General features: G+C 37.5%; 1 protein-coding gene across 1 annotated transcript in view; it reads left to right on the top strand.

Moving 5' to 3' along the window:
- LOC150106502 (trypsin-1-like) overlaps nt 1-27612 on the top strand; it is a 92286-nt gene that overhangs the window by 1868 nt on the left and 62806 nt on the right. Inside the window, exons 2-3 of the mRNA XM_090392501.1 lie at nt 9092-9182; nt 26102-26285. Coding sequence (XP_090248627.1) covers nt 9092-9182; nt 26102-26285 — 275 coding nt within the window. The remainder of the gene's footprint in view (nt 1-9091; nt 9183-26101; nt 26286-27612) is intronic.

The following is a 27612-nucleotide window of genomic DNA, read 5'->3' as shown; positions in this document are numbered from 1 at the left end:
CAAACGAAGTAGAGCTCGGTCCGCAAGAGCACTATTTCGTTCTCCTTGCGTTCACAGTGGCCGTGATTCCCGAGAGTTATAGGGTATTCTCACCTTACGTGACCGCTAATTCATAAGTAGTATAGAAATAGAAGAAACGACATAAATTTAAAAAAAAATGAATTTTAATTAGGAAAAGATTTGGAAATTTTTCTAGTATTTTTTTTTCCTTTTCTTTTTTGGGGGGGTCAGGCCCCCTTGGCCCCCTCCCTGGGTGCACCACTGTATGTATATATATATATATATATATATATATATATATCCATTGTGTAGAATTTATGGAGACAAAAAAACACAGAGCAAGTACTTCACTTATAATTAAGAAAATAGCACTCAAGGTTTCAGCTTCTATATCAGGTCATTTCATTTCAACTTTCAACAAAATGCCATGAAAGGTATTTTTTGAAAACATATTAATGAATAAAGCACAAGCTACCTGACACTACATAAAAGTAAGCTAAATCTAACTGTTTGTTAATTGTTTATTATCACTATTACTATTATTATGGGCGACTCCAGGGAGTCCTTAGACTCATCGAGGGAGGCCCTAAACATCATGTCCACACAACTATACGACATTGTCACAGTATCTATCATACCTTGCCTTGACCTCACTCACCGTGATAGCACCCACAACAGACTCTGGCAGCTTATTCCACTCATTTACCACTCCAAAAGTAAAGAACCCAGCTCTAACACCCCTGCTAACCACACTCTTGGCCAGCTTCCATAGGTGTCCCCTAGTTCTCCCACCACCAGTCCTGATCTCAAAAATATCCTCTGAATTAATCTTATAGAAACCCTTTAGCAATTTCAATGTCTCAATCATATCTCCTTTTTTCCGCCTATCAACTAATTTCTACAACCCACAAATCTTCAACCTGTTCTCATATGGTTCATCCCATAGACCTGCTATCATCTTAGTCACTCACCTCTGGATCCTCTCCACCTCCTCCCCATCAAGAAGGAACCGAGGTGACCAAATCTGGGCACAGTATTCGAGATGAGGTCTTATCAAGGCTCGGTACAGAGGTACAATAACTTGCTTGTCTCTGCTCGTCAAGGTATTTTTCAACAACCAAGTGAGTTGATGAGCTGATTTAGCTAATTTTGCAATGTGCCCCCGGCCCCTAAACTTCATCTCCCTATCCACCAACACTCCCAAATCCCTGGCCTTATCAATCTCCTGGAATACAGTTCCACCAATGTGGTATACTGCTGCTAATCTTTTCACCCCAAAATGCATAACCTTACATTTTGTCACATTAAATTGACATCCATTCTCCTTAGCCCAGAACTCCAATCTATCCAAGTCGTCCTGCAAGATTTTGACATCTTCTGCATTCACTATTACCTTACCCAACTTTGCATCATCAGCGAACAAATGAATTGTTCCTCTTAGATCCTTCCCTATATCGTATATGAACAAATTAAACAGCAGTGGTCCAAGAACTGAACCCTGTGGCACACCACTAGTCACAGGCCGTCTTTTGGACTCTACTCCTGAATAAACTACTCTTTGATATCTCTCCATCAACCACCCACCTATCCATCTCACCAACCCTATATCCATTCCCATATGTTGTAGTTTACAGATTAGAATTCCATGTGGTATCCTGTCAAATGCCTTAGACAGGTCCAGCAGTATCACTGTAAACCCATTACCCTTATCCAGTTCAGCTGTCACTGTGTTATAAAACTTGAGCAAGTTACTGAGGCATGATCTACCCTTCACAAAGCCATGCTGTTCCCCTACAGTATCTCATTGTCATCAATCAATTCCTGTATTTTTCCCTTGACTACTTTCTCCAAGACCTTGACAACGACTCCTGATATGCTGATCGGTCGGTAATTTGCAACCGTAGTCTTGGAACCTCCTTTATGCAGTGGAACTATTTTCCCCTCCTTCCACACCTTTGGGATTAAACCAGACCCAAGACTCAGATTAAACAACATGGTCAAGGCCACTGATAATTTTTTAGCCACTTCACGCAAGACCCGTGCCTGTATACCATGCAATCCCACAGATGAATTTCACATTAAGGTTCTGTAATAGACTTTCACCTCCACTTCATTCATCACAATTCCCGTATAAACTAATGGTTCCTTCATTTTTTCAATGTCACCACCTGGATGATATACTTTTGCAAAGTGCTCGCTCAGTAACTCCACTATATCGACTGATTCAGTGACCTCCTTACCATCGTCATTCCTTAAAATCATTTTGCCGTGTACAGTTTTTTTTTTTTTGCTTGCAGCATATTGATTTATACTAGCCTGACCTCTGGTAAAAAAAAAATATTATTATTATTTTTTTTATTATTATTCGTCACATCTCCAAGGACTCCGAAGACTCATCGCGGGAGGACACCTACTGTATAACTCTCTGTCTCCACCACTACGCCGATCATCTACTACCAATCATCTACATCAGCACCATCTACTGTCCACCACCACCACACACTAGTATTTTTTTTGTCTGTAAATCACGTGTGTTTTGAAGGGCCGATTTGTCTGTATGTGGGATAAAAAACCTGAGTTTCTGAGAGAAAAAACCCTGTTACCTCCGTATGAGATCGGCTAACTCATCTTCGATTGTTATGAGAATAGAATTTTGGCTTTTTCCAATCGAATGGCGCAACATGCCTGCTTTGCCATAGTGAAAGAATTTAATGTTGTGTTTGTGTTCATCTTTTCATGTTGGTATAAATAAAATAAAATAAAATAAAAATAAAGAAAATAAATGAAAAATAAAATAAAAAATATATAGAAATATTTTTTTTACATATTAGCATACAGATGATTACAAAATATTTAAAAAAATTACAACGGAATTATATCAAATGCATCTTTACCATCTTGTTGTCTTAATGTTTTCTTTTGTTGGGGTTCTACCTCATGTTCTGGATCTTATATGGGCTGATGGGTCTTCCAGATTCTTAGAATTACTAATTCATCATTCTTGTTGAGATTAGGATGATATATCAGCATTTCACAAGCTTCCTTGAATTTTCTTTCAAACCAGGTTTTGGTGCAGTGCAGGGACTTAGTGTATTTCCAGTTAATTCTGCGGCATGTTTGGAATGCATGGTCTGACAGGCCTGCTTTGCCATAGTGAAGAAATTTAATGTTGTGTTTGTGTTCATCTTTTCATGTTGGTATAGTGTGCTCTGTTTTCCCCATGTGGGAAAAGTTACAGGTGCACTGGATTTCCTTACCTTGTCCGCCTGGGGGGGGGGACAAAGACAAGGAAAGGAATCTTTGGATGAGCTGAGTATGCTTCTTAATTTTGCAGAAGGTTTGAAGGTTGTCTTAATAATGTATTTATGTAATGTTCTATTTTTTCCAATATTTCCCTAATGCAGCGTTTCCCAAACATCCTGAAATTTTCACGGAACACCTTGGTTATTTTGTAATGTATTAATTAATAATTAATTGTTAATTTAGCTGATTTTTTTTATTATTAATCAATAATTGATCATTAATTATTAATTAATAATTATTTAAACATCAATTAAACATAAACATCATTAAATTAATTTGTGCTGATTTTCATTGACATATCCCATTCTGATCACCAAAAATTTATAATATTATAAGTACTTTACCGTGGTGCTCCATCTCACGGAGCACCCCGACTGTGATGCAGTCGAAACTTTGAGAAGCGAACGCGGTGATGCCACATTCGTTGCATTCGATGATCGATAGAGCCTGTGTAGCTCAGTAGAAGTGGCATTTGCATTCTATGGCACTTGACCGCACAAAGAAAGGATTTGGTGGTTCAAATCTAATCGCCGACAAGAGGAAATTTTTTTAAGCCTTTTTTTGGCCGGTTCCCAAGTTAGTTGATCTCTGGCACGGGCTAGCGGATTTTTTCTCCCAGAAACTCGGGTTTTTCGTCCCGTAAACTCAAGAAAATCGGCCGTCAAACCCACACTATTTTCAGACATTAAAAATATTGTGTTAGCGTTAGAGACCACGAGATGGCAGCACTAGCTTGCCACCTTCTTCACTGCGAACCGATGAATCAGTGATAGCCCTAAGCCAGCTATCTCTCTGATTGGCTACCAGTGGAGATTGAACTGCCCACTCAGTCTCCAAAAGTTAGATAGGGTAAACGACCCCGCCTACTCCCTATACGGGAACAACATAGGCGTTAGCTGATTTTTTTTAATAAGTACTTATGAGTGAATGCAGACTTTTTCTCCTGTGTGCTGGTAGTTTTCCCCTTCTTTTGTACATCCTGGGGATTGCTTTTTAGGCTGGTGGTAGATGACTCACTATCTGTTGCATCACAAACACCTTCAATAAGAGATTTCTTAATACCAAAATTAAACCAAGTCCCTTGTCTCTTATTCATATTAAAATTTAAATCTATAGGCCTATTACTTTTAAAAAATCATAGCACTACGTTTTTGAAACTTTCCCCCCTACAATACGAACTTGCGAAGAAAGTATTCAGTATTACTAGATTTGAGAACCGGATACAGACTACCTTGATCTTAAGTTTTAGTGGAAAAATTTTCTTTATACTTCCTTGCTGATTGGTCACTAACATTTGCAACACAGATGTTATTTCTTTCAGTTTTGAGAACAGAGGATAAGCTGCCCATTGTTGTAATCAGCTTGCAGGCTATTTTTATGGTCGGTCGTAAAAGCGTATTCTCTTTCCCGATTGTTGAAAGATTTCGATGTGTGAAAATTAACGATAATTCGTGAATATTTCCACATTTAAAAATACACGGCTTGGTCACTGACATTTGCTATACAGATGTTATTAGGCATTCTGGGTCTGAGCTTTTCGGCATATTCACAAATATTATTCTCCTCAGAATATTTCCACTATAAAATATTTATTCATGAGAAATGCTTAGAAAACTAAAATGACAAATTTCAGGAGAACTTCTCGCAGAACACTTATTCACCTCCTGTGGAACACAGTTTGGGAAACCCTGCCCTAATGTATGGTATTTTTGTAATAATTTTTTTTGGCCTTTCATGGCATTTTGTTGAAAGTTTTTTCACTTGATTATACTGTAAATTAAAGATGCCAAGAAAATATCTTCTTGGTTTCATCCTTGTATATACTTGTATATCAAGGCTAATGATTTCACATCAGTTGCCTTAGTATCCCATAATGCAATGTACATATCCTTACGGACATGTATAATGCTATAATTTTTAGCTGTGCTTGTGGCATAGTATAATTATTAATAGAACAGGTAAGACCACAGTAATAACTTTTAATTAATAAAGGTACAGATATCTCATACTAAAACTAATAGTACATCTTCGGTGTCACACAAACAGTTATAGGAATGGAATATAGGAATGAACATTCGGTGGATGTTCGTTAATTGGTGATCCACTGGATGTTCGTTACTTGTATTCCATTCCTATAACTGTTTGTGTGACACTGCAGAATGATACTGGCTTGCAGTATCGTTCTGCGATACTGCAAGTGTCGCAGAACGATAAACTGGGTGAAGCATAAATGCTTTTCATATTCCCCTTTGTCTGAGAAGGAAAGTTCTTTGAGTGGAGAATTATTGAGCTTTAAGCTGCTCGCCCTGAAAGGGCAGTGAGATTAGCTGTGTTCAGCTGAGCATAGACTTGACTTGGGTCTTTTGTATTTGCAGAATTCTGCTTTATTGTAGTCTGAAGCTTCTTTGATCAGCGGGTTCGGATGATTATTTGTCTTGAGGAAGAACTTTTCAGCTAGGTCATGAAGGAGGGATGTGCTGTAGGGAATGTTGACTTCTCTGTGAATCTGGGAGTTTCTGATAAACCATGGGGCATCCAAACTCATTCTCAGGCATTTGTTCTGTATTCTCTGTAGTTTTTGAATATTTGTATTCGAGGTATGGCGCAGGAAATGCGTAAGTGATGACTGGGCGTATTACCATCTTGTATATGAATAGTTTGTTCCGAGTGTCCAGTTTGCTTTTTCTGTTGATCATGGGGTAGAGCTGCGCAATTACTTTGGATGTCTTCGAGCTTATGTGTTTTATGACTGGTGAATTGTAGTTTTTTTGTCGAACATTATGCCGAGATATTTGACTGCACTCTGCCATGGGATCTTAACTCCTAGTAGATGTATATCTTCCTTGATCTGAAGCTTCTTTCTAGTGAACAGTACGGCTGAACTCTTCTGTGGGTTTGCTTGGATCTGCCAGTCCATCAACCATTTCTCTAATGTGTGAATACTGTTTTGGAGTATTTTGATGGCTAGTTTGGGACTGAGAGAGCTTGCTAATAATGCAGTGATTGCTGAGCTTGGGTTTTGAGGGATATTATTATTATTATTATTATTATTTTACACCTCCAGGGAATCCAAAGACTCATCGAGGGAGAGTGTGCCAACAGCATCTTTTATCTGACCTGAGCATCCTGCTCGCTTTTACTGGGGTCAGGCCCCGACTCACAAGGTCAGCAGTGATTTCTTCAGAGGTGACACCTTCGATTATTTTCACTGGGTAAAGCAAATGTGTGATAAGGAAGACTTTTGTTATCCATTAGTTTGTCATTTGTCTGTAGTCAGTGACTGAGGCTGGCTGGATTTTGACTCCTTCATTTTGATTTTTAGCCCAGGAATATGAGATTTGTTCCCTAAGGGCTGATGTGACAGTGGCCCATTTTTCCTTGTCCCTTAGTATAACAGGTGGAACCTTTTCAGTGTTCCTTGGGAAACCTGGTGTTGGTGAGTCTTCATCCATCTGGTCCTCTGTAGTTCTTCGTCTTTTGTTAGAATGCTCCCCCTGTGAGTTTTGACAGGGGGATTTTGGTGACAGAGCAGTAATGAGTTCTTGTGATATCTCATCTTCCTCCTCTTCTCCATCCTGATCATCAGTTTGAATGTACTGCTTTATAAAACCTGGCCAGTCAGATTCAAGCTTGCCTATTATGAATTTCAGTACCTCTAGGAACTGCTCCTTATTAAGGATCTGGATCTGCTCCTTGATGTTTTCCATATCCAAGCAGCGATCTCCTGCAAGCAGAAATTGTTTGAGCATTATATGTAATCTTGCAGGGCTAGGGGCCTACCAGCAAAGAATCCTGTAGACCAAGGTGGTCTACTAGCAATATATAATCCCACAGGGCTAGGGGCCTGCCAGCAAAAGTCCTGTAGATTGAGTTGGTCTACTAGCAATATTTAGTCTTGTAGTGTTCACTAAATGGGGAAAGGAGTATCAGTTTCTCACTTGACCACAGATTGGAAACCCACCTCCCTATAAAACCTTAAATCCACCACTGGTCCTCATTGCAGGTGGGGCCTGTCGGCCATTTGACCTTTTGCATGTTTCATGCAGAGGGGGAGACAGTAGGGATCAAACTGTGTCAGTACCAGTGCAATGTGAGATTACTGAGAAACCTTGTATTGTGATCTAATCAGGCTCAGTCTAAAATAATACGTTCATTCACATCAAAAGCCAAAAGCAGAATCCTGTGTGACACTGAAGATATACTATTAGTTTTAGTATAAAATATCTGTACCTTTATTAATTAAAAGTTAATTAATAAAGGTTTAATTAATACCTTTATTAATTAAAAGTTATTACTGTGGTTTTACGTGCTCTATTAATAATGTATAATGCTATGTATTATGGGAAGGGCCACTACCCAGAAACAAAATTTGCATGTGAAATCGCTTCAAGACTGGACTACTTGTATATCATGCCTAATGATTTCACATCACTTGCCTTAGTAACCCATAATGCAAGTGAAAAAAACTCTGAAAAAATAACCAATTAATGTACAATGTATATATAACCAATTAGTGTAATCAAGTGAAAAAGTTTTTTTAATTTGTTATACTATAAACCAAGTGAAAAATCTTTCAACAGCTCTAATCCAGGGTATTTTAATAATGTGGTCTGACACGTTTTGGCTACTTATATATGGAAATATGACTTCTGCATGACTTCAACCTTTGTATCACTTCTGGATCAGGCTCCCACAGATGAGACCTCAATAAAGGCAAAACTGGTCTGGGTAGTGGCCCTTCCTATAATGCATAGCATTATACATGTTTTTAAGGATATGTGCCTTGCATTATGGGTTACTAAGGCAATTGATGAAATCATTAGGCTTGATATACAAGTAGCCCAGTCATGAAGTGACTTCACGTGGAAATTTTTTTCCCTTACACTTGGATAAAGGATGAAATCCTTCATGGTATTATCATTGAGTATCTTGTTGTAGCCATTTTTCATAAACGTTTGGCTAATGATTTCATATTTTTTCGTGTAGTGCTTGCTCATCAGAGAAAATCGTTAAAGATGTATGCTTGAGGGTGCCAATGACCCCTAGTTTTTGTGTTGGTATTAACAACCAGGATGAAGGGAAAAATCCCATGTCCATCTTTTTAAACCATCCTGGCACCTGCTGAGTTGTGTGATATGCAAATTCCATGCATTTTTCATTTACAACACCCCTGTGATGAATTTTGGAACTACTACCTTTTTTTCTCCTCAGATATTGCTTCTGCATAACACATAATGTATTCTTGCAAAGTTTCGCAGCATTTGGATCACTAGATGTATATTTTGATCACCCTGTATATGAATGGAAAATGATGATAATGTACTTTTAATTACAATATTCAAAATGTTCTAACTGTGTATATTTCCATTGTAAATATAGTGATCTCTCAGTTACCTGGCCTGCAAATAGTGAAATTCTCAGTTAACCAAAGTATGAATCCATTAATGGATTGATATAACTACTGCTATTGGAACAGGTATATATAACTAAACATTTATATTTGGACTTAAACGATGGAACAGTTATGAATGTAATGTATGATTATGCAGAAGTGTTCCAACAGTCAGGTGACATGCTAATCCATTTCTATAATTGAGCAATTTCTGTACTCTATTACTCCACTAGAAAATAGAGAGAGAGAGAGAGAGAGAGAGAAAGTATGTATGTTCTAGATATTCCACTAAGCACAGTGGAATGAAATAATTAATTAGCACTGTAATAAGTATACCATTATATGTTAATATAAAAAGTAAAACTTGCCAAATTGACTGTGGTAATTCTTCAACAGGAGCAGTCTTCCCTCATCCTACAGAATTGTGCTAGGCGAACATGACAGACTACGAGATGAAGGAAATGAAGTATATATGTCAGTTAACAAGGTACTTGCATTAAATGTTTGTTTAGTCTGATGATGAATTTTTGTCCTTAAACAACCTCAAGAGATCATTGTGTCTTAGTTATATGTATTGATTTTTGTGCATGTGTGCATACAGAAGAATGATTTTTTTTTTTTTTTTTAATAATGTGACTTTGAAGGAAAAGGCTTATACTCTGAGTTATTATTATTATTATTATTATTATTATTATTATTATTATTATTATTATTATTAAACAAGACCTCATGGAGTCAAAGACTCATCTAGGAGGTCCTTTTATCTCACACACATCTCATCATACCGGGTCTTAAACACATTCAAACTCCTTGCAGACACCACACTCTCAGGCAAGGCATTCCAATCATTCACAACTCTGCACGAAAAAAACCTGCCTCTCACTCCCCTACTCACACCCTCTTTATATAGTTTCCAGGGATGACCTCTGGTTCTCCCCTGATCTCCCACTATTCACTGTAGAACTTCTCCACCATTGATCCTATAACAACCCCTTACCAACTTGTAGGTCTCTATCATATCTCCCCTCTTCCTTCTCCCACTAGACTCTGCAAATTACATCTTTTCAATCTTTCCTCATACTCGACATTCCAGAGGTCAGAAACTACCTTAGTCAGTCGCCTTTGGACCCTTTCCAACATCTCTTCATCCTTCTGAAAACCAGGTGACCAAATCTGGGCACAATAGTCCATGTGTGGCCTAATCAAAGCCTTATACAATGGAACAAGAATCTCCCTACTTCTACACGTCAGTATCCTCCTCATCATTCCCAGAAGTCTTTGTGTTGTCTTCACAATTTTGGCGATGTGTCCCTTAAATTTTAGATCCTTATCCACTATCACTCCCAGATCTCTTATTTCGTCTACTTCCAACAATATATTCTCACCAAGCATAAATTCTGCATCCCATCTTTGTTTTCCAAATTTTAAAACTTTACATTTTGCAACATTGAACTCACATCCCCATTTGCTTGCCCAATCACTCAATTTATTCAAGTCTTCTTGCAAGGCCACAACATCTTCACTACTCTTTATGGTTCGTCCCAACTTTGCATCATCTGCAAACAACTGAATATCTCCATCCAAATCTTCGCCAATATCGTTAATATACAAGTTAAATAGTAATGGCCCTAAAACAGATCCCTGAGGCACTCCACTAGTGACTTTCCTTTTCCTGGATATTGCACCCCCATACACAACTTGTTGATACCTATCAGATAGCCAGTCTCCAATCGAATGCACTAATCTAATATCCAACCCCATCTGCTCTAGTTTGACTGTCAACTTATCATGAGGTACTCTATCAAAAGCTTTTGCGAAATCCAAGTATATTACTGTGTATCCTTCTCCTCTGTCCAAGGAAGCAGTCACTTTATTGTAATAAGTAAGTAGATTACTAAAACACGACCTCCCTTTAGCAAATCCATGCTGTCCATCAAAGATTATACCATTGTTGTCAACCCAACTCTGGATCCTAGTTCTCACAAGCTTCTCCAACAACTTAACCACAACACCTGACACACAGATAGGCCTATAGTTTGATGCTTGAGTTCGATCACCTGCTTTATGAAGTAGCACAATCTTGCCCTCCTTCCACTCTTTAGGGACTTGACCAAGTGCAAGACTCGTATTAAAAAAATATGTCAAGGCAGGTGTCAACTCTCTGGCACATTCCTTCAGAATACGCGGTGATATATTATCAAGTCCCACAGCCTTATTTACATCTAGTTTACTCAACTCCCCAAACACCTCTTGCTCACTTACAGTCAGTCTCTCCTCCCCATCATCAACTGCTCTCAATCTCTCCATGAAGTCACATTCACAAGATTGAAAGATCTTTATGAACTGCTCATTAAGTATCTCCACCACACATTCTGCAACAGCTGTCTTTATACCATTTCCTCCAATCAATGTCATCCTTCCATAATCATTCTTTCTTTTGCTGGCTACATATCGAAAGAACTCCCTAGGATTCTTTTTAGCTTCATTAGCTAACTGCTGTTCATACCTCTCTTTAGCTACTCTCACCAACCAAGTCACTCTCCTTGCCTGGTCTTTGTAGAACTCATGAAATTGATTACTTCCACTTCTCTTATGCTGCCTCCACAATGCCCTTTTTCTCTGTATTGCATGCTTAATCTCTTTATTCATCCATCTCACACCTAACTTATTTAACCTTCTCACCCGTGGTATACATTTAGACATTGCATCCACTAAATATTTTTTGAAAATCCCCCAAGCTGCATTGATCTCTTTTCCAGCTAACTCCTCATTCCATGCTACACCTGCAAGCTGTCTCCTGAGCTCTTCATAATCACCCCCCTTGTAGTTCCACATAATACCCTTTTTTCACAGGGGTCCTTGCACTGCTGGCAACCACCCAAGTAATCATCTCATGGTCACTTTCACCAATTGGTGGATGATTTGATACCTCATTGATAATTACATCCTCCGATGAGATGACCAAATCCAAGACCCTTAATCCTCTTGTGCCCTCTGTTACATACTGTCTGAGGTAGTTATCCCTCAAAAACTCAAGAAACTCATTTTCTTTACTTCCAGTTGCTATCTCTTCATTCCAGTCTATATTGCCATAATTAAAATCACCCATAATGATCACCCTTTTCTTATTTGCTTGGCTTATTTGACTATACATTTCACTATCACCACCATCCACATTACCAGGTCTATAACAACATCCCACCAAGTATTTGATTCTATTCACCTCTATCTCACACCATACTGCCTCAAAACCACTGGCCCCATTTCCCTCTTGCATCTCTACCTTGTATGGACATAACTCTTTCTCTATCATCAATAGCACTCCCCCTCCCTTTTTACCCCTTCTATCCTCATGAAACACATCATACCTTTCCATCTCTATTCCTGTCAGGATGTCATCCTCATCTAACCATGTCTCACTTATTCCGACAATCTCTGGGTGCACAGACTCAATTAGTGCAACCATTTCATCCGCCTTGTTTCTTATACTTCTAGAATTGGTATACAAACACAACAACTCATTTCTGGATCTACAGCTAGTTCCACTGATACCACTCACTCGATGTGATCTCTCCATGCTGGACTGGGGCCATTTCCCTTAGGACGTTAGGTAGGAGTTAGGACATAAAAAAATGTTTCTAATTCTCAGAGTCATTATCCATCATTATTAGCTTCACTTGACTTATGTGAAATCAGAAGACTCATTGTGGAAGTTCCAATGTTGAAACAGCACCTTAAATTCCTTTTTTTTTGGCACTTATTATCCAGCAAAACCTGTTCCTCATGCTCTTACTCACACCCTCATTCTTAACTTTTAGAGTTGGCTTCTTGTTTCTGTCTCCCTCACTCTGCAATTATCTTATACAAATTCCTCAACATCTAATCCTTTCACAGTCACATCAACCCCTTATTCTCCTATCTGCTGTACATATTCTATTCCCTTAATTGTTCCTTATACCCAGTTCTGGTGACCTGACACTACCTTAGTTGCATTTTTCTATATAACATACTAAAAATAATTTCTGGTATGTTATTATTATTATTATTACTCTTTAAAAGATACTTGTCATTACAGGTTTCTTTTAATTAACACAAAAACTACAAGGAATAATACAATTTATTTAAGGCCATATATTTGGAAGAAGGAAGAGAAGGAAGAGGGGAGATATGATAGAGACCTACAAGTTGGTAAGGGGTTGTTATAAGATCAATGGTGGAGAAGTTCTACAGAGAATAGTGGGAGATCAGGGGAGAACCAGAGGTCATCCCTGGAAACTGTATAAAGAGAGTGTGAGTAGGGGAGTGAGAGGCAGGTTTTTTTCATGCAGAGTTGTGAATGATTGGAATGCCTTGCCTGAGAGTGTGGTGACTGCAAGGAGTTTGAGTGTGTTTAAGACATGGTATGATGAGATGTGTGTGTCATAAAAGGACCTCACAAATGGGTCTTTGACTCCATGAGGTCTTGGGAAATAATGATAATAATAATAATAATAATAATAATAATATTTCAGCATAAATATTACATGCCATCATCAGTGCCAATGATAGTTAATTACAAGATAGAACATGAACAATGGGTTCATTTGAAAAAGTAAGAGCCATGTAATGTTATACATAAATCAATGTAATGATATAACTGAGGGAATATATTAATTATTCATTATTAATTAAATTAATAATTCTATATTAATATTAATTATTCATTAGCTATTAAAAAATTAGTAATATGTGATTAGAATAAGATTTTCCCATATCATAGAGAGAGAGAGAAGAAGTTGTTTTAATTTAAGTTTTTATGGTGAAGTAAGGCCTCCGTGCTTTCTTTAAACAAATGTTCAAATTTATACTGACATTGATGAAGTAAGTGGGTGTTTCAACAATGTCAGATACAAACCATAAGATATTCTGATCTGTACCTATTTTGTGCAGTGTCAGACTTTATGTTCTTAGGAAGGATCTCCCACGATGAGTCTTTTGACTCCATGGAGGCCTGAATAATAATAATAATAATATAAGATTGGTGTGCTTGTCTTTCAAGAATAACATTCTTTTTTTTAAATAGCTAATAAATAATTAATATTAAAACGTTCCCTCAGTTACACCTTTGCATTGTTTTATGTATGACACCACTGATGATGGCCTCTAATATTCATGCTGAAATATATGGACTTAAATAAATAGTATTACTTATTCCTTCTGTTTTTCATGTTAATTATTGTTATTATTATTATTAAGAGAGACCTCCAGGAAGTCCAGGACTCATCAAGGGAGGCCACATACTACCTACACCAGTTGTCATACTTGTTCTTGAATTCATTCACACTACTTTCACATACACAACATCCAATGACTATCCATTCCAAACATGCACCATCCTATGATAGCATCCCATTCTTGATGGCATTCATTCTTAACTTCCAAGGATGCCCTTACCTCACCCTCCATAAAATGAAAACTTCCATCTACTGAAATCCTGTATGAACCTTTCAAAAGTTTGTAATTCTCAATCATATCACCCCTCTTTCTCCTGTTTGCTAATGTCTGCAGGCTACAAATTCTCAGTCTGTCTTCATAATCAGTAACCCACAATCTCAATATTATTTTTAACCCTCTCCACGGAAAGCAGACCAAACTTTGTTCTTTATAATCAGAAGCTGTTTCTTCTTTAGTTTGAACTTGATGAACATGGTTGTGTATGGTGTTAAAATATTGTCCAGGCTTTTCCTTGAATTTCATCGCTCATGCTGTTGTTGTCATGTTCATAAGTCTTCAAGGCATTTGGCATCACACATTGCCTGCACTAGGTTTTCCAAGACAAACTTCTTCTCTTGGTATGGTTCTTTCCCATCCTCAGAGTTGGACCAAACAAGCTTCTCAAATTCATCATCCTATCAATCAGTTAAATTGTTATGTCCAACTCCTCCTCCTCTAAGTCCTCAAAACTTATGTCCTTATTCCCCTGGCTGACCTCCTTTATTTCTGCAATGGTTTTCTTGTGCTGTTCATCTGGTATGGTCCATAGTTCATCCAGCACGAGTCATGCACAACCTCAGGCCACAAGTTCTTCGAACAAGTGTTTGCAGGCATAACCCCCAATCTCATGCCACCTTGAATCCTGGGGCCATCTTCTGTTTGATAGTGATATAGGCATCTTCTTCCAGAATAATGCCATCTCATTGGTACTGAAAAAAAAAAAAAACTTATTGAGGTTTATATTTCTTTTCTTCAATGAGCTTCTTGAGTTGTGCACCCTTAACAGCCTCATTATCAGTTGAAGCAGACTTGCCCATAATCTTTACACTATGGAGTTAATAACACCTTTTGAATTTTTAGAACCAGCTTTTGCTGGCAATAAAAATGGTTTGTGTAGTTCTGCTGATACAGGATGTTTGCTGCTTAAATCTGTTGTAAAGAACAAAGACCTTAGCAGAAATCATACTAGTGTTGACAAGCAAGTTCTTCTTGCTTGTCTTCAATCCAAATGAACAGTACATTCTCCATTTTTAGCACCACTTTATCACATACATAATGCACATATTTAGCAGTAAGAATTCCACCAGTTCTCACTATCTTTCTCATCTCAGTTTCTTGTTTCCTTATGTATCATGGTACTTTCGTTGATACCAAACATGCAGCCTATGACACGTGTAAGCCCTTCTCCACATTTATCTAGAATCTGCACTTTCTTGTTATCTTGTTAATAATAATAATAATAATAATCACTTGTTCTTCTTTTAAAGGCAATAATCTGCTGTCCCATTCTGATCTATTACCTTCTCAAAAAAAGTCATCATTTTCTTGGCCCTTTTAGGCTTTTGTCCATCACATTCAGAGCCCATGAATATTTACATCAGCTCAGTAATATTTTAATCACAAGTAGTCTAACACAGACACACACAAAGATCAAAAGCTGTCCTACTTGAATAATGCTCACATCAAGACTGAAGGTGAGTGATTTCGTGACTGCCAATATGAAAACATGAATCTGTGAATATAGAGACCGGGCTGTACATTGGTATAGTAGTTAGATTATTCCAAGACTTTTGATAGAATGCCATATGGCACATTGTTAACTAAATTAGAACAGATGGGATTAGTACTAGATTAATGAGTTGGATGCCTATCTGATTGGCTGTCAGATAGGCATCAGTTGGATGGGGGAACACATGGTATCCCAAAAAATGCAAGTCACCAGTGATACCCTAGGGTTCTGTTTTGGAGTCATTGTTTCAATTTGTATATTAATGATATTGGGGTGAGTTTAACTGGAGATATGCAACTATTTACAGATTATGCAAAATTGGGAGAACAATGTAGCGTCAAGTAGATGTAGTTTTACAAGAGGATTTCAATAGATTGTATGAGTGGGCAGGTGAGTTCAGTATTGCAAAGTTTAAGGTTTTGAAATTTGGCAGACAAAGATGGGATGCAGAATATAACATTGTGGGGAAATTTTGAAGGAGATAGAGATGAGAGGTCTGGGGGTGGAGGTGGACAGGGACCTGAAGTTCAGGGATCACATTTCACAAGTTTTGAAATCATCTCATTGGATCATGACAATGATGTGGAGAACCTTGACATGCAGAAATAAAGAGGTCATGGTTACATTATAATAACACCTTGATCTGGCCTTGTGTCAATTGCTATGCACAGATTTGGTCACCTAGTTTTTGAGGTTATATTAGAAAGGGTCTCTAGAAAAGATTAATTGGGGTAGTATCTGATTTTATGTTATGTGTAATTTGAAGATAGATTGAAGGAATGCAATTTGCATAGCCTCATGAATAAAAGGAGGAGAGGAGATATGATTGAGACATAAGTTAGTAAGGGGTTGTTATCAGGTTAATGTGACAGAAATTTTTCATATAATGGAGGATAGGAGTTGAACAAGAGCCAGCCTGGAAATAGTATAGGAAAGGCATAAGAAAGAAGTAAGAAGCAGGTTCTTTGCATGAAGAGCAGTTGATGAGTTTGATGAGCTTATGTTCATATCTTCTGCAGTGAGCATTTTGACTCCTGGGATCAAAAGACTCAAAAGAGTTAATTTCTTTCAATTCAATGCTTCCTATCTATGACTGACATTTTTTTTTACATGTGAAATTCTGTTTTCAGCACTACTGTGAAATTGCAATCCTCATTAAAGATACTGCAATCACTCCAACCTGTAACTTTTTGCAATCTGCAAATACAGTATGAAGAAAATGGGAAACTATCAGTTTGTTCCAAAACACAAACATATACACACTCACTTTTACACAATTCCTTGGTTGAATGGATTGGCTTCACAAAATATCAATTGTTCAATAAAGTGATCTTGGATTCAAGCCTCATGTATAATTATTATTATTATTATTATTATTATTATTATTATCCAGGCCTCCATGGAGTCAAAAGACTCATCGTGGGAGGTCGTTTTTAGGAAACACAAAGTTTATCATACTACTCCTTGAACCCACTGACCGTTCCCACTCCAACCACTCTCTCAGGCAATGCATTCCACGGTTCAACCACCCTCCATGCAAAGAAACCACTCCTCACCCTCTTGCTCACAGTTTTCTTTCGTAACTTCCAGTGATGGCCACTTGTCATCGCTCTTTCCCCCGTTCCAACAAGTGAAAGAACTCTCCAATGTCTACCCTGTAACTGCCTCTCAACAGTTTAAAAGTCTCAATCATATCACCTCTCCTTCTTCTATCCACCAAACTCTGCAGTCTACATTCCCTCAGTTGATCCTCATAACTTATATCGAACAGTCCTGAAACCATCTTTGTTATCTGCATCTGTACCCTTTCCACAGTCAATTTATCCCCTTCAAATCCTGCAGACCAAATCTGAGAACAATAGTCTAAGTGTGGTCTGATCAGGGTCTTCTACAACAGAATGATAACTCTTTTATCTCTGCAAGTCAACGTCCTTCTCAGTATTGCAGCAATCCTCTGACTTACCCTCACCATCTTTGCAATATGCTCCCTGAATTTCAGTTTTCTATCAATCATCACGCCCAGATCTCTTGTCTCCCCTACCTCCAACAGTACAGCTCCTCCAATCGAGTATGCATCCTCCTATCGATGGCCCCAAACTTCAAGACTTGACATTTTGCTGCATTAAACTGATACTCCCATTCATTTGTCCATCTGTCTAGTTTATTCGAATCCTCTTGCAGGGCTGCCACATCTGCACTATTCCTGATAACCCTTCCCAGCTTCACATCATCTGCAAACAAACTGAATGTCCCCTTGCAATCCATTGACGATATCATTGATATAAAGGTTGAATAATACAGGTCCCAGTACTGAGCCCTGTGGAACCCCACTTGTAACCTTCTGCTTCCTTGATATTGCCCCATCATATACAACTCTCAGATACCTATCAGTCAGCCAATCCTGAATCCATTTGATTAACCCAACATTTAAACCCATGTGCTGCAACTTAAATATCAGCTTATCATGTGGCACCCTGTTAAACACCTTTGCAAAATCCAAAAAAATGGCACTATATGCCTTTCCCTCATTAACTGCTCTTGTCACTTTATTATAAAAGGCAATCATATTACTAAAGCAAGAGTGCCCCTTAACAAATCTATGTTGATTCTCACAGACAATATTATCCTCATCTGCCCAACGCTGTATATAGTCCCTCACTAATTTCTCCAAGACCTTAACAACTACTGATGACACACAAACAGGCCTATAGGCACTTCCAGTCTGCTACTGCCCTTATGCAGTGGCACTGTCTTACCTTCCTTCCATTTCCTGGGTACCTTTCCCACAGCCAGACTTTTATTGAAAAGCCAGGTCAACGGAGCTGTCAGTTCTTTAGCACATTCTCTCAAAACCTGTGGCGAAATACCATCCAGTTCAACAGCTCTACTGGTATCCAGAGTACTCAGTATTTGGAACACACTCTCCTCTTGCTCCTCTAAACCCTGAACCTGCCTTATCCCTCTAGTATTAAAACCTCCTCCAGGATGAAATACTCCAATAAAGTGCTCATTGAACAACTCCACTATGTCCTCTGCATCAGTCACTCTTTTCCCATTTTTATCCCACAATGTCATTCTTCCACAATCGTTTTTTGGGGGTTAAAATATTCAAGGGGTTAAAGGATTTAAGATATGTACTGTCTTGTGTGTTATGTCAGTTGCTTTAATATCATTATTTTTTTGTTTTTGGTGTTTATCAGAACTTTTCTGGCCCTCCTAGTACATTAACTTTACTCAATAAATATGGTTAATAAAAAGAAATCCATTATAATTATATGGTCTTCATTTTATTTTTGAATGTGAATCCCACCTACTAAAGGCTTTCAACCTGTGTTAATCCAGAGATCTTGCTCTGGAAATAAAATGAGGGAAGCATTATATTGATTATAAACAGAATTTAGCCGAGAAACTCTGAGTATGTAAATCAATAAGAATACACATAAATAGGAGCCAATCACAAGGATGATGCACTCTTGCATTTGTAGGATAAAAATATAAACACACTTTCTACAGCTAAAAGGCTGTCTGAATCATAGTGTGGACTTTACAAATTTTTTCTTAGTAAAATCTTTACAAACAGGCTGAATAGCTTTGGAAATGGGAAAGTAATAGATCAGAATAGAACAGCAGATTATTGCTTTTAAAAGAAGAACAAGTGATTATCATTATTATATTTATTTATTTATTTTTTTTTTTGTAGGCATGGATGTAGTTGTGTATTGAACAGGCATAATTCTCAATTGTTTTGAGAATTAACAATGCTTAGAAAAAATAAAGTTACTTGAAAATAAATTTAGTTATTTTACTTTTGAGCCTCCTTAGCTCAATTGGTATAGATGAAGTTCTTTGGTCAGAAAGACCTGGGTTCAATTCCCTTCCATGATGTGAGGAACCTTTATATGGTCTCTTTTGACTAAAAGTGAGTTAGCTGGTCTCATATGAAGGTATATCATCCCAGCCTCATGAACACACATGGATTTACAGCCATGAATACTTACAATATGTGGAAGAGACAGGGTTTTCACCACATGTCATTACACCCGTAGTTAACCATGAGTTACATTAAGGTAGCCAAACTTACTAGACAGGAGGATGGCATATGAATAGGAGATTTTATTTTTACTTTACTAAGGTAACTGATAACCTTTCTGGCATGGTGGATTGATTGGACCTGTGGTCCCTTATCCCTTTATTGGATCTGCAAAGAAATTGTTGGATTAAAGATGTTTATTGAGCACTTGGATTGTCCCATTATGGGTTAATGGTGGTATTTTTTTTTTATTTATTTAAAAAAAAACCCTACCTATTCAGTGCCAGTTTTTGGACATTTGTCATGAGATATTTGTCTACTGTTACAGTCTACTGCTAGGTTGACTACAATAAACCTAGACTACAGAGACCATGAGATATTATTGAACTTTTGGCTCACCCATGTTGGGCTTCTGGCAGTGGGTTTAAGCAACTTCTGTTCAGTATGGTTTTGAAACATTTGTGTTTTGCAAGGTCATGCTCACTATAGTCTACACTGATTGACAGATTAATGGACTAGGGTGGGTGACAGCATTTGTAAAGAATTCTTCAGCCCTTTCACATAGAAAGTGTGACCTCAGGGATACCAGTTTCTCTTTGAAGCTGTATGTTTCTTACAAACTGTGATGCACTGAACACTATTCATAAACATAAACATTTGTTTTGGATAACCTGTAATTTATTAACATTTGAATCTGCCGTGTGACTGCAGGCAGGTGAGTCATATGTCAGAACTTGCATGATCATTATCCTGTATACGAGAAGTTGTCATGTTAGAGTAGCTTAGTCAGCTACTCTAACATGACATGTTTGCTCAAAAGCAAACATGTTGTCATGGGATGTGAAGTGAAGATCTTTATCTAATTGTACAACTAAATATTGTATGCCCACAGTTCATAGATCCAGGGCTGGCAGATTGCCAAGAATAGTCAATTCATGCTGAAGAGGGAGAAAGAAATAAAGGATATATGAACTGGTCACCAACATGTGAAATCACGTGCTTTATACAGGGTGTTCGGGATAAATTTGACAGTTTCGTAAGGAAAAAGAAAATCTTCTTTGTATCTATTAAATTTAATGAATTGACAAAAAAACATTACAGGCAGAGTTAATTACAATACTATCAACAAGATTTACTCAAAATAACCACCATTAGCATCGATCACAGCTTCAATTCTGCTTCGGAACCTCGAACAAGCTGATGCTACAGTCTCCCTGGGAAGGCCCGCAAAAACTGTTTTAATTTTATCCATTAACTGGGCTTTTGTATTACTGGAAGTGCGATTGGTGTCTTTTTCAACTGCGCCCCATACAAAATAATCCATGGGGTTAAGGTCTGGGGAGTTTGGAGGCCAAACATTTGGACTGGTGAAGTCGTAGAAATTTTCAGACAACCATTTTTGACTTTTCCCAGAGGTGTGGCAAGGGGCCGAATCCTGCTGCCATACATACGGCCTACCATTGGCTACCCTTGTTATCCAGGGCTTGACTACAGTTAGCAACTCCACGAACAAAGCCCGAATTCCAATGCCAGGGTTCTTCAACACCTGTTCCTGCAGATTTGCGAGGAATTCTGCTGTACGAACGCAATCAGATCGTCTGCTAGGGATCTTTCTTCTTGCTACATCCTCGTAGTCACCATTGCAAGTCTCTAGTTCATGCCTGATTGTTTTTACTGTATTCAGGGAGCATTGGGCAGCAGTCGTAATATCCTTATTTTGATGGCGGGCACGAATCATCATGATACAAGTTATTCTCTTCCATGATTCAGGTGGGTTCCAGCTATCCATCCTTTCTGACATCTTGTATATGAATGAAGAAGGGTCCAAACTTTTAAATGAAGAGAAGTGTGTGTTAATACATGTAACTTACGGAAAAATATAATTAATTATAAATATGTCAAATTTATCCCGAACACCCTGTATGTAAAATTTTCTAACTGTTATACAAGTAAAATAGTTACCACTTTAACTATGCGGAGGTTGTGGTCTAAAAAATTGCAGCATAGGTCACGTATATCTGAGAGATACATTCATTACTAGTATGTGCTAAAATGTGATAAAACTTAAAAAAAAACCTCTTCAAATATAATACATGATGGTTTATTTATTTTCAGTTACAATCTAGAAATTATTGAACAAAGAAACAAAGAAAAAACAACCCCTAAACCAATACTATACTGACATCAGAGTTCGCGGTATCTCTCAGATACAATTGACTATCAAATATTACTTTCACTTTCGCATTCGACTCTATCATTCTCATCATCAGACTCGAGTAACAAAATCGCTGAATCTTTTCAACATCTGATGGATTATCCAATTGATATATTTTTCCAGCCATTTTGAAAATTGAGCATTTTATAAGTGTATACCATATCAGTGAAAATGATGCAATGCAGTATACAGAAGGGAGGCAAGTATTATGAGAATTGGAAGTGAAAGAATCAGCAGTGTATCAGGTGTTGATTGGGTTAGATGCAGGGGAGTAGTCGGGCCAGGGCACTCCAGGGCGATGCCCTGGTACTTTTTTAAAACTATCAAAATTTTTAAATTATTCTAATAAATTATAAGAATTATAATAATGAGACTTATAATGCATTTCCAGCTTTCGGTCAAAAAATAACAGCTTGCACTCTTGTCATTTTCATTTCAGTAAACAAGACAGTCTCTCTACCATATGGCCATCGCATACCACAATAATAATAATAATAATAATAATGCTGCATTTCGTGCTCTGGATTTTTGTTTCCAAAGTAGAACCCTGGCACTATTTCTTTTAGAACTACACTTCTGGTTAGATGATAATAAGGTTGTGGAAATGGATGACATATTGCCATGTATTTTTAAGGAATGTGCACAACAGCTATGCTTGTGACCTGGAAATGTAAGGCTATATTAGCTATGCCTGTGACCTGGTTATTTAATGAAAGTCTTGCAGTAGGTATGGTTCCTAAGGAGTGGAAAGAAGACAAAATATCACCCCCACAAGCATGGTTCTAGGACAGAAGTTTCCAGTTATAGATCAGTCTGTATAACTGGAGTTGTAGTCAAGGTATTGGAGAGATTGATTAACAACAGAATACAAGATTGGGTTGATGGACATAGTATTCTTTATGATGGTCAGCATGGGTCTTGTTTTAGCAGTTTACTTGCATTTTATGACAAGGTGACAAAAGGGTTAGATAACTGAGAATTATAAGCATTTGGTGAACTAACAACATAATAAGTCGATTTACAAGCTGCAGATGAGGGAATAGACAGTATATTGCTTAGATGGACTGGAGATTGGCTCTCTGAATGATACATGCCAGCAAGTTTTGTATGATAGGGCAGTGTCTCAAAAAAAAGAGGGTAACCGGTGGTGTGCCCTGGGTTTTATTCTTGGGACCTCTGCTGTTCGACTGATATATCAATTCCCTTCAGGAAGATTTGAATAGACTTTTGACTTGGGCAAAGGCATGGAGCTGTAATTTTAAGATTAATAAGTGCTAGGTGTTGCATTTTGGGGTGCAAAAATATAAGGCTGTGTACCATATTGATGGTGCTATATTGCAGGAAGTGAATGATTTGAGATTTGGGAGTGATTGTCAACAGCAGATTGAAGTTTAGACAACATATTGCAAGTGTTGCAAAGACTGCACATTGTAGAAAGTTTATTTTTCACTTGGTCAGACTATAATAAATTTAGTTTAATCCTTTATCCAAGTGTGTGCAAACAAAGTTTGCACCTGAAAGTATCTTCAGGACTGGGGTAAAGTGGTACAACACCGGGCAACTCCTTGCAAAGGTGGAGCAAGCTACCAACACTCCTATCTCAGTATCTCCCATAATGCAAAACACATCTGCTTGCGGATATGGATAATGTTATGCATTAAGGAAAGGGCCACTACCCAGACTAGTTTCGACCTTTATTGAGGTCTCTTCACTGGGAGCCAGGCCCAAGTGGAGATACCAGGCAGAAGCATTAGCAAGGTCATCTCCTCCTATAGGAGCTGCAAACGGTGTGCCACCTTTTTATTAAATTACTCTGGATTTAGAGAAAGATGTTGAAAGTTTATTTTTCACTTGGTCAGACTATAATAAATTTAGTTTAATCCTTTATCCAAGTGTGTGCAAACAAAGTTCGTGCCTGAAAGTATCTTCAGGACTGGGGTAAAGTGGTACAACACCGGGCAACTCCTTGCAAAGGTGGAGCAAGCTACCAACACTCCTATCTCAGTATCTCCCATAATGCAAAACACATCTGCTTGCGGATATGGATAATGTTATGCATTAAGGAAAGGGCCACTACCCAGACTAGTTTCGACCTTTATTGAGGTCTCTTCACTGGGAGCCAGGCCCAAGTGGAGATACCAGGCAGAAGCATTAGCAAGGTCATCTCCTCCTATAGGAGCTGCAAACGGTGTGCCACCTTTTTATTAAATTACTCTGGATTTAGAGAAAGATGTTGAAAGTTTATTTTTCACTTGGTCAGACTATAATAAATTTAGTTTAATCCTTTATCCAAGTGTGTGCAAACAAAGTTCGTGCCTGAAAGTATCTTCAGGACTGGGGTAAAGTGGTACAACACCGGGCAACTCCTTGCAGCTCCTATAGGAGGAGATGACCTTGCTAATGCTTCTCCCTGGTATCTCCACTTGGGCCTGGCTTCCACTGAAGAGACCTCAATAAAGGTTGAAACTAGTCTGGGTAGTGGCCCTTTCCTTAATGCATAACATTATACATATCCGCAAGGAGATGTGTTTTGCATTATGGGAGATACTGAGATAGGAGTATTGGTAGCTTACTCCACCTTTGCAAGGAGTTGCCTGGTGTTGTACCACTTTACCCCATTCCTGAAGATACTTTCAGGCACAAACTTTGTTTGCACACACTTGGATAAAGGATTAAACTAAATTTATTATATACTGCACATTGTAATGTGGATATGATATGAAGCACTCTGACATGTAGGGATAAGGAGATGGTTGTTCCACTCTATAACGCAGTGGTCAGACCACACTTGGACTGTTGTGCTCAGATTTCATCACCTGGTTTATGTAGAAACATTAGAGATGGTCTAGAAGAGTGACTAAAACAATATCATGACTTTGGAATACTAGCTGTGGAGATAGGGTGAAAAAATGTGGATTACAGAGTTTGGTGGGTAGGAGGAAAATAGGTAATATGATAGAGACATTTAAGTTAGTGAAGGGATTTTATTGGATTAATCCAGAGGGGATTATAAAAAGAGTAGCAGACAAGAGGAGAAGAACCAGAGGCCATCCCTGGAAGTTGTGTAAGCAGGGCCGGCCATCTCGGGGGTGCGATGGGTGCAATGCACCTGGGCCCCACGATCGAGTGAGCACAGTCGGTACACATTTGCGGAAACATATTTTTTATTTTATTTTATTTTTCTTCTTCTAATTTTGCTTATAACTAAAGGGATTTCATTGACAGGATTTTAGGGCCCCTGGTAATAATAATATCTCTGTATTTCTCTATTATATTAGTGTTTTGTGTTCAGTAAACATTATGTTAACCTGTTATATTTCGAATGTGTTTTTTTGTTTTCCTGTGTCAAAATCATTTGCAGGTGAGAGGTTTTACAATATGTTTATTTCAAATCCTTTAATTTTTATCTTTGAAAAATATTTTAGGGCCCCAAAAGGTTTCTTGCACCCGGGCCCCTTTATAGAGAAGGCCGGTCCTGTGTGTAAGAGTGTGGTGTAGAGGGATCTGAGGAGAAAGTTTTTTACATGGAGAATTGTAAGCGAATTGAATGCATTATGGGAATATTTGTTAATGCAAAGAGTGTTAAGGATTTTAAGATTCAGTATGGTAGATTTGTTATCAGTTGAATGAACCTTCCATGATGAGTCTGCAAACTCCATGGAGAGTGTAATAATAATAATAATAATAATAATAATAATAATAATAATATACATTTCTGAAAGGAAGTGTGCTTTTAATTATGGGATATTAAGGCAATTGGTAAGGTCAGCAGCTTCTATATACAAGTAGACTAGTCACAAAGATACTTCATCTGCAAAATGTGTTTGCTTACACTGTTTTATGATTGAAACAAGAATCTTGTCTAGTATAATAGACTTTGAGTGCAAAAATTTGACTGTACTTTCCAATTTGTAGGAAGAAACTTCCTACAAATTGGAAAGTACAGTCAAATTTGCCCTTAACTTCTTAGGTTGTGTTGTCAAAATGGCTGTTTTACATCTTGTACACAAAGTGCATTGCTGTCAGATAAAAGCTTTATTGAGATCTGAAGATCATCTTTTCTCTCTCTCTCTCTCTCTCTCTCTCTCTCTCTCTTTGTAGTGAAATGATGATCTTCAGATCTTTATTGAGATGTTTGTTAATAGATATGTATATATATATTTTTATTTCATGTTTCAGATAGTGAAACATCCTGATTGGGATAGAAGAACCATAACTAATGATATAGCACTCATTAAATTTAATTCCAGCTTAGATTTCAGCAAGCAACATAACAAGTTTCAACCAATTTGCAATAGTGATTCTAACACAAATGTTGAGGGAATGATGTGTTTAGCATCAGGATGGGGAGCAACTAGATATCGTAAGTATATTTAACATTATAATCAGTGTAGGCAAATAATCTTTTACAATAAATTGGAAATGGTACATAAAATAGCAGTTATCATTTTTATATTATCATATCTGCTAATATTTCAAAATCTAAGGCAACCTGTAGAAGTAGTTTAGCTTGTGTAATGCAGAAAAATCCAGACAAATAATGTTTACATTTTTAGATTTGTCTGTATATGTTTAGCTGCCTGAATAAACTTGCAAAATAAAGGGAAAAAAAAAGACTTTTATCTGGTAATTTTTTTATTTTTACATACCAGTTCTAAATTGCAGATTGAGGCTGATAATCATAAGTAATTGTACTTTTGAGACCAAAGAAGTAAAATGGATTTATTTCTTTAAAATCATCTCGACAGAAACTAAGCTTTAATTAAAACTAAGTCACCCATTATTTGATGGAAATTAAAATTAAGCAGGATTATTAACAAATCGTTAACTGTACACAATAATATTCATATTTTAAAAATCTTTAAACTTATTATTATTAATATTATTATTGCATCCTCCATGGAGTCAGCAGACTCTTCGTGGGAGATTCATTCAACTGACAACATATTTATTATAGTGAATATTAAATTCCTTAGCACTCCTTGCATCAACAACACATTCTGGTAATGTGTTCCATTTACTTACAATTCTCCTCATGTCCCTCTTCACCACACTCTTACATAACTTCCAGGAATGGCCTCTGGTTTCCCCCCCCCCTCTTACCTTCTACTCTTTTTATAATCCCATCTGGATTAATCTGATAAAATCCTCCCACTAAGTTACACGTCTCTATCATATCAGATCTTTTTCTCCTAACATTTCTTCAACCTCTCTCTCCATAGTCAGTATTCCAAAGTCCTAATATTGTCTTAGTCACTTGTCTCTGGACCCTCTCCATTTTCACATCGCACTTCTTCAGATCTTATTGAGATGTGTTTACTAATATATATATATTTATTTATTTATTTCATGTTTCATATAATGAAACATCCTGATTGGGAAACCAGGTGACCAAATTTGAGCATAATAGTCCAAGTGTGTCCTGACCAGTGCTTTATACAGTAGCACAACCACTTCCTTATCCTTACATGTTAGAGTACTTCTTATCATCATAGCAGCACTGTGATGTGCAGCCTTTGCAACACTAGCAATATGCCTTCTAAACTTCAGTCCATTGTCTCCTATACAATTACTCCCAAATCTAGAATCTCATCCACTTCCTGCAGTATGGCACTGTGAGTATAGTACACAACCTTATATTTCTGCACTTCAAAATGCAACACCTTCACTTATTAATATTAAAACTACAA

Source organism: Typopeltis vanoorti, chromosome 5 (assembly GCF_054136105.1).
Source record: "Typopeltis vanoorti isolate ZY-2024b chromosome 5, IOZ_Tvanoo_1.0, whole genome shotgun sequence".
NCBI classification, from domain to species: domain Eukaryota; kingdom Metazoa; phylum Arthropoda; class Arachnida; order Uropygi; family Thelyphonidae; genus Typopeltis; species Typopeltis vanoorti.
Note: the sequence above shows the minus strand (reverse complement) of the source record. Positions and strands in the feature narration are given on the sequence as shown.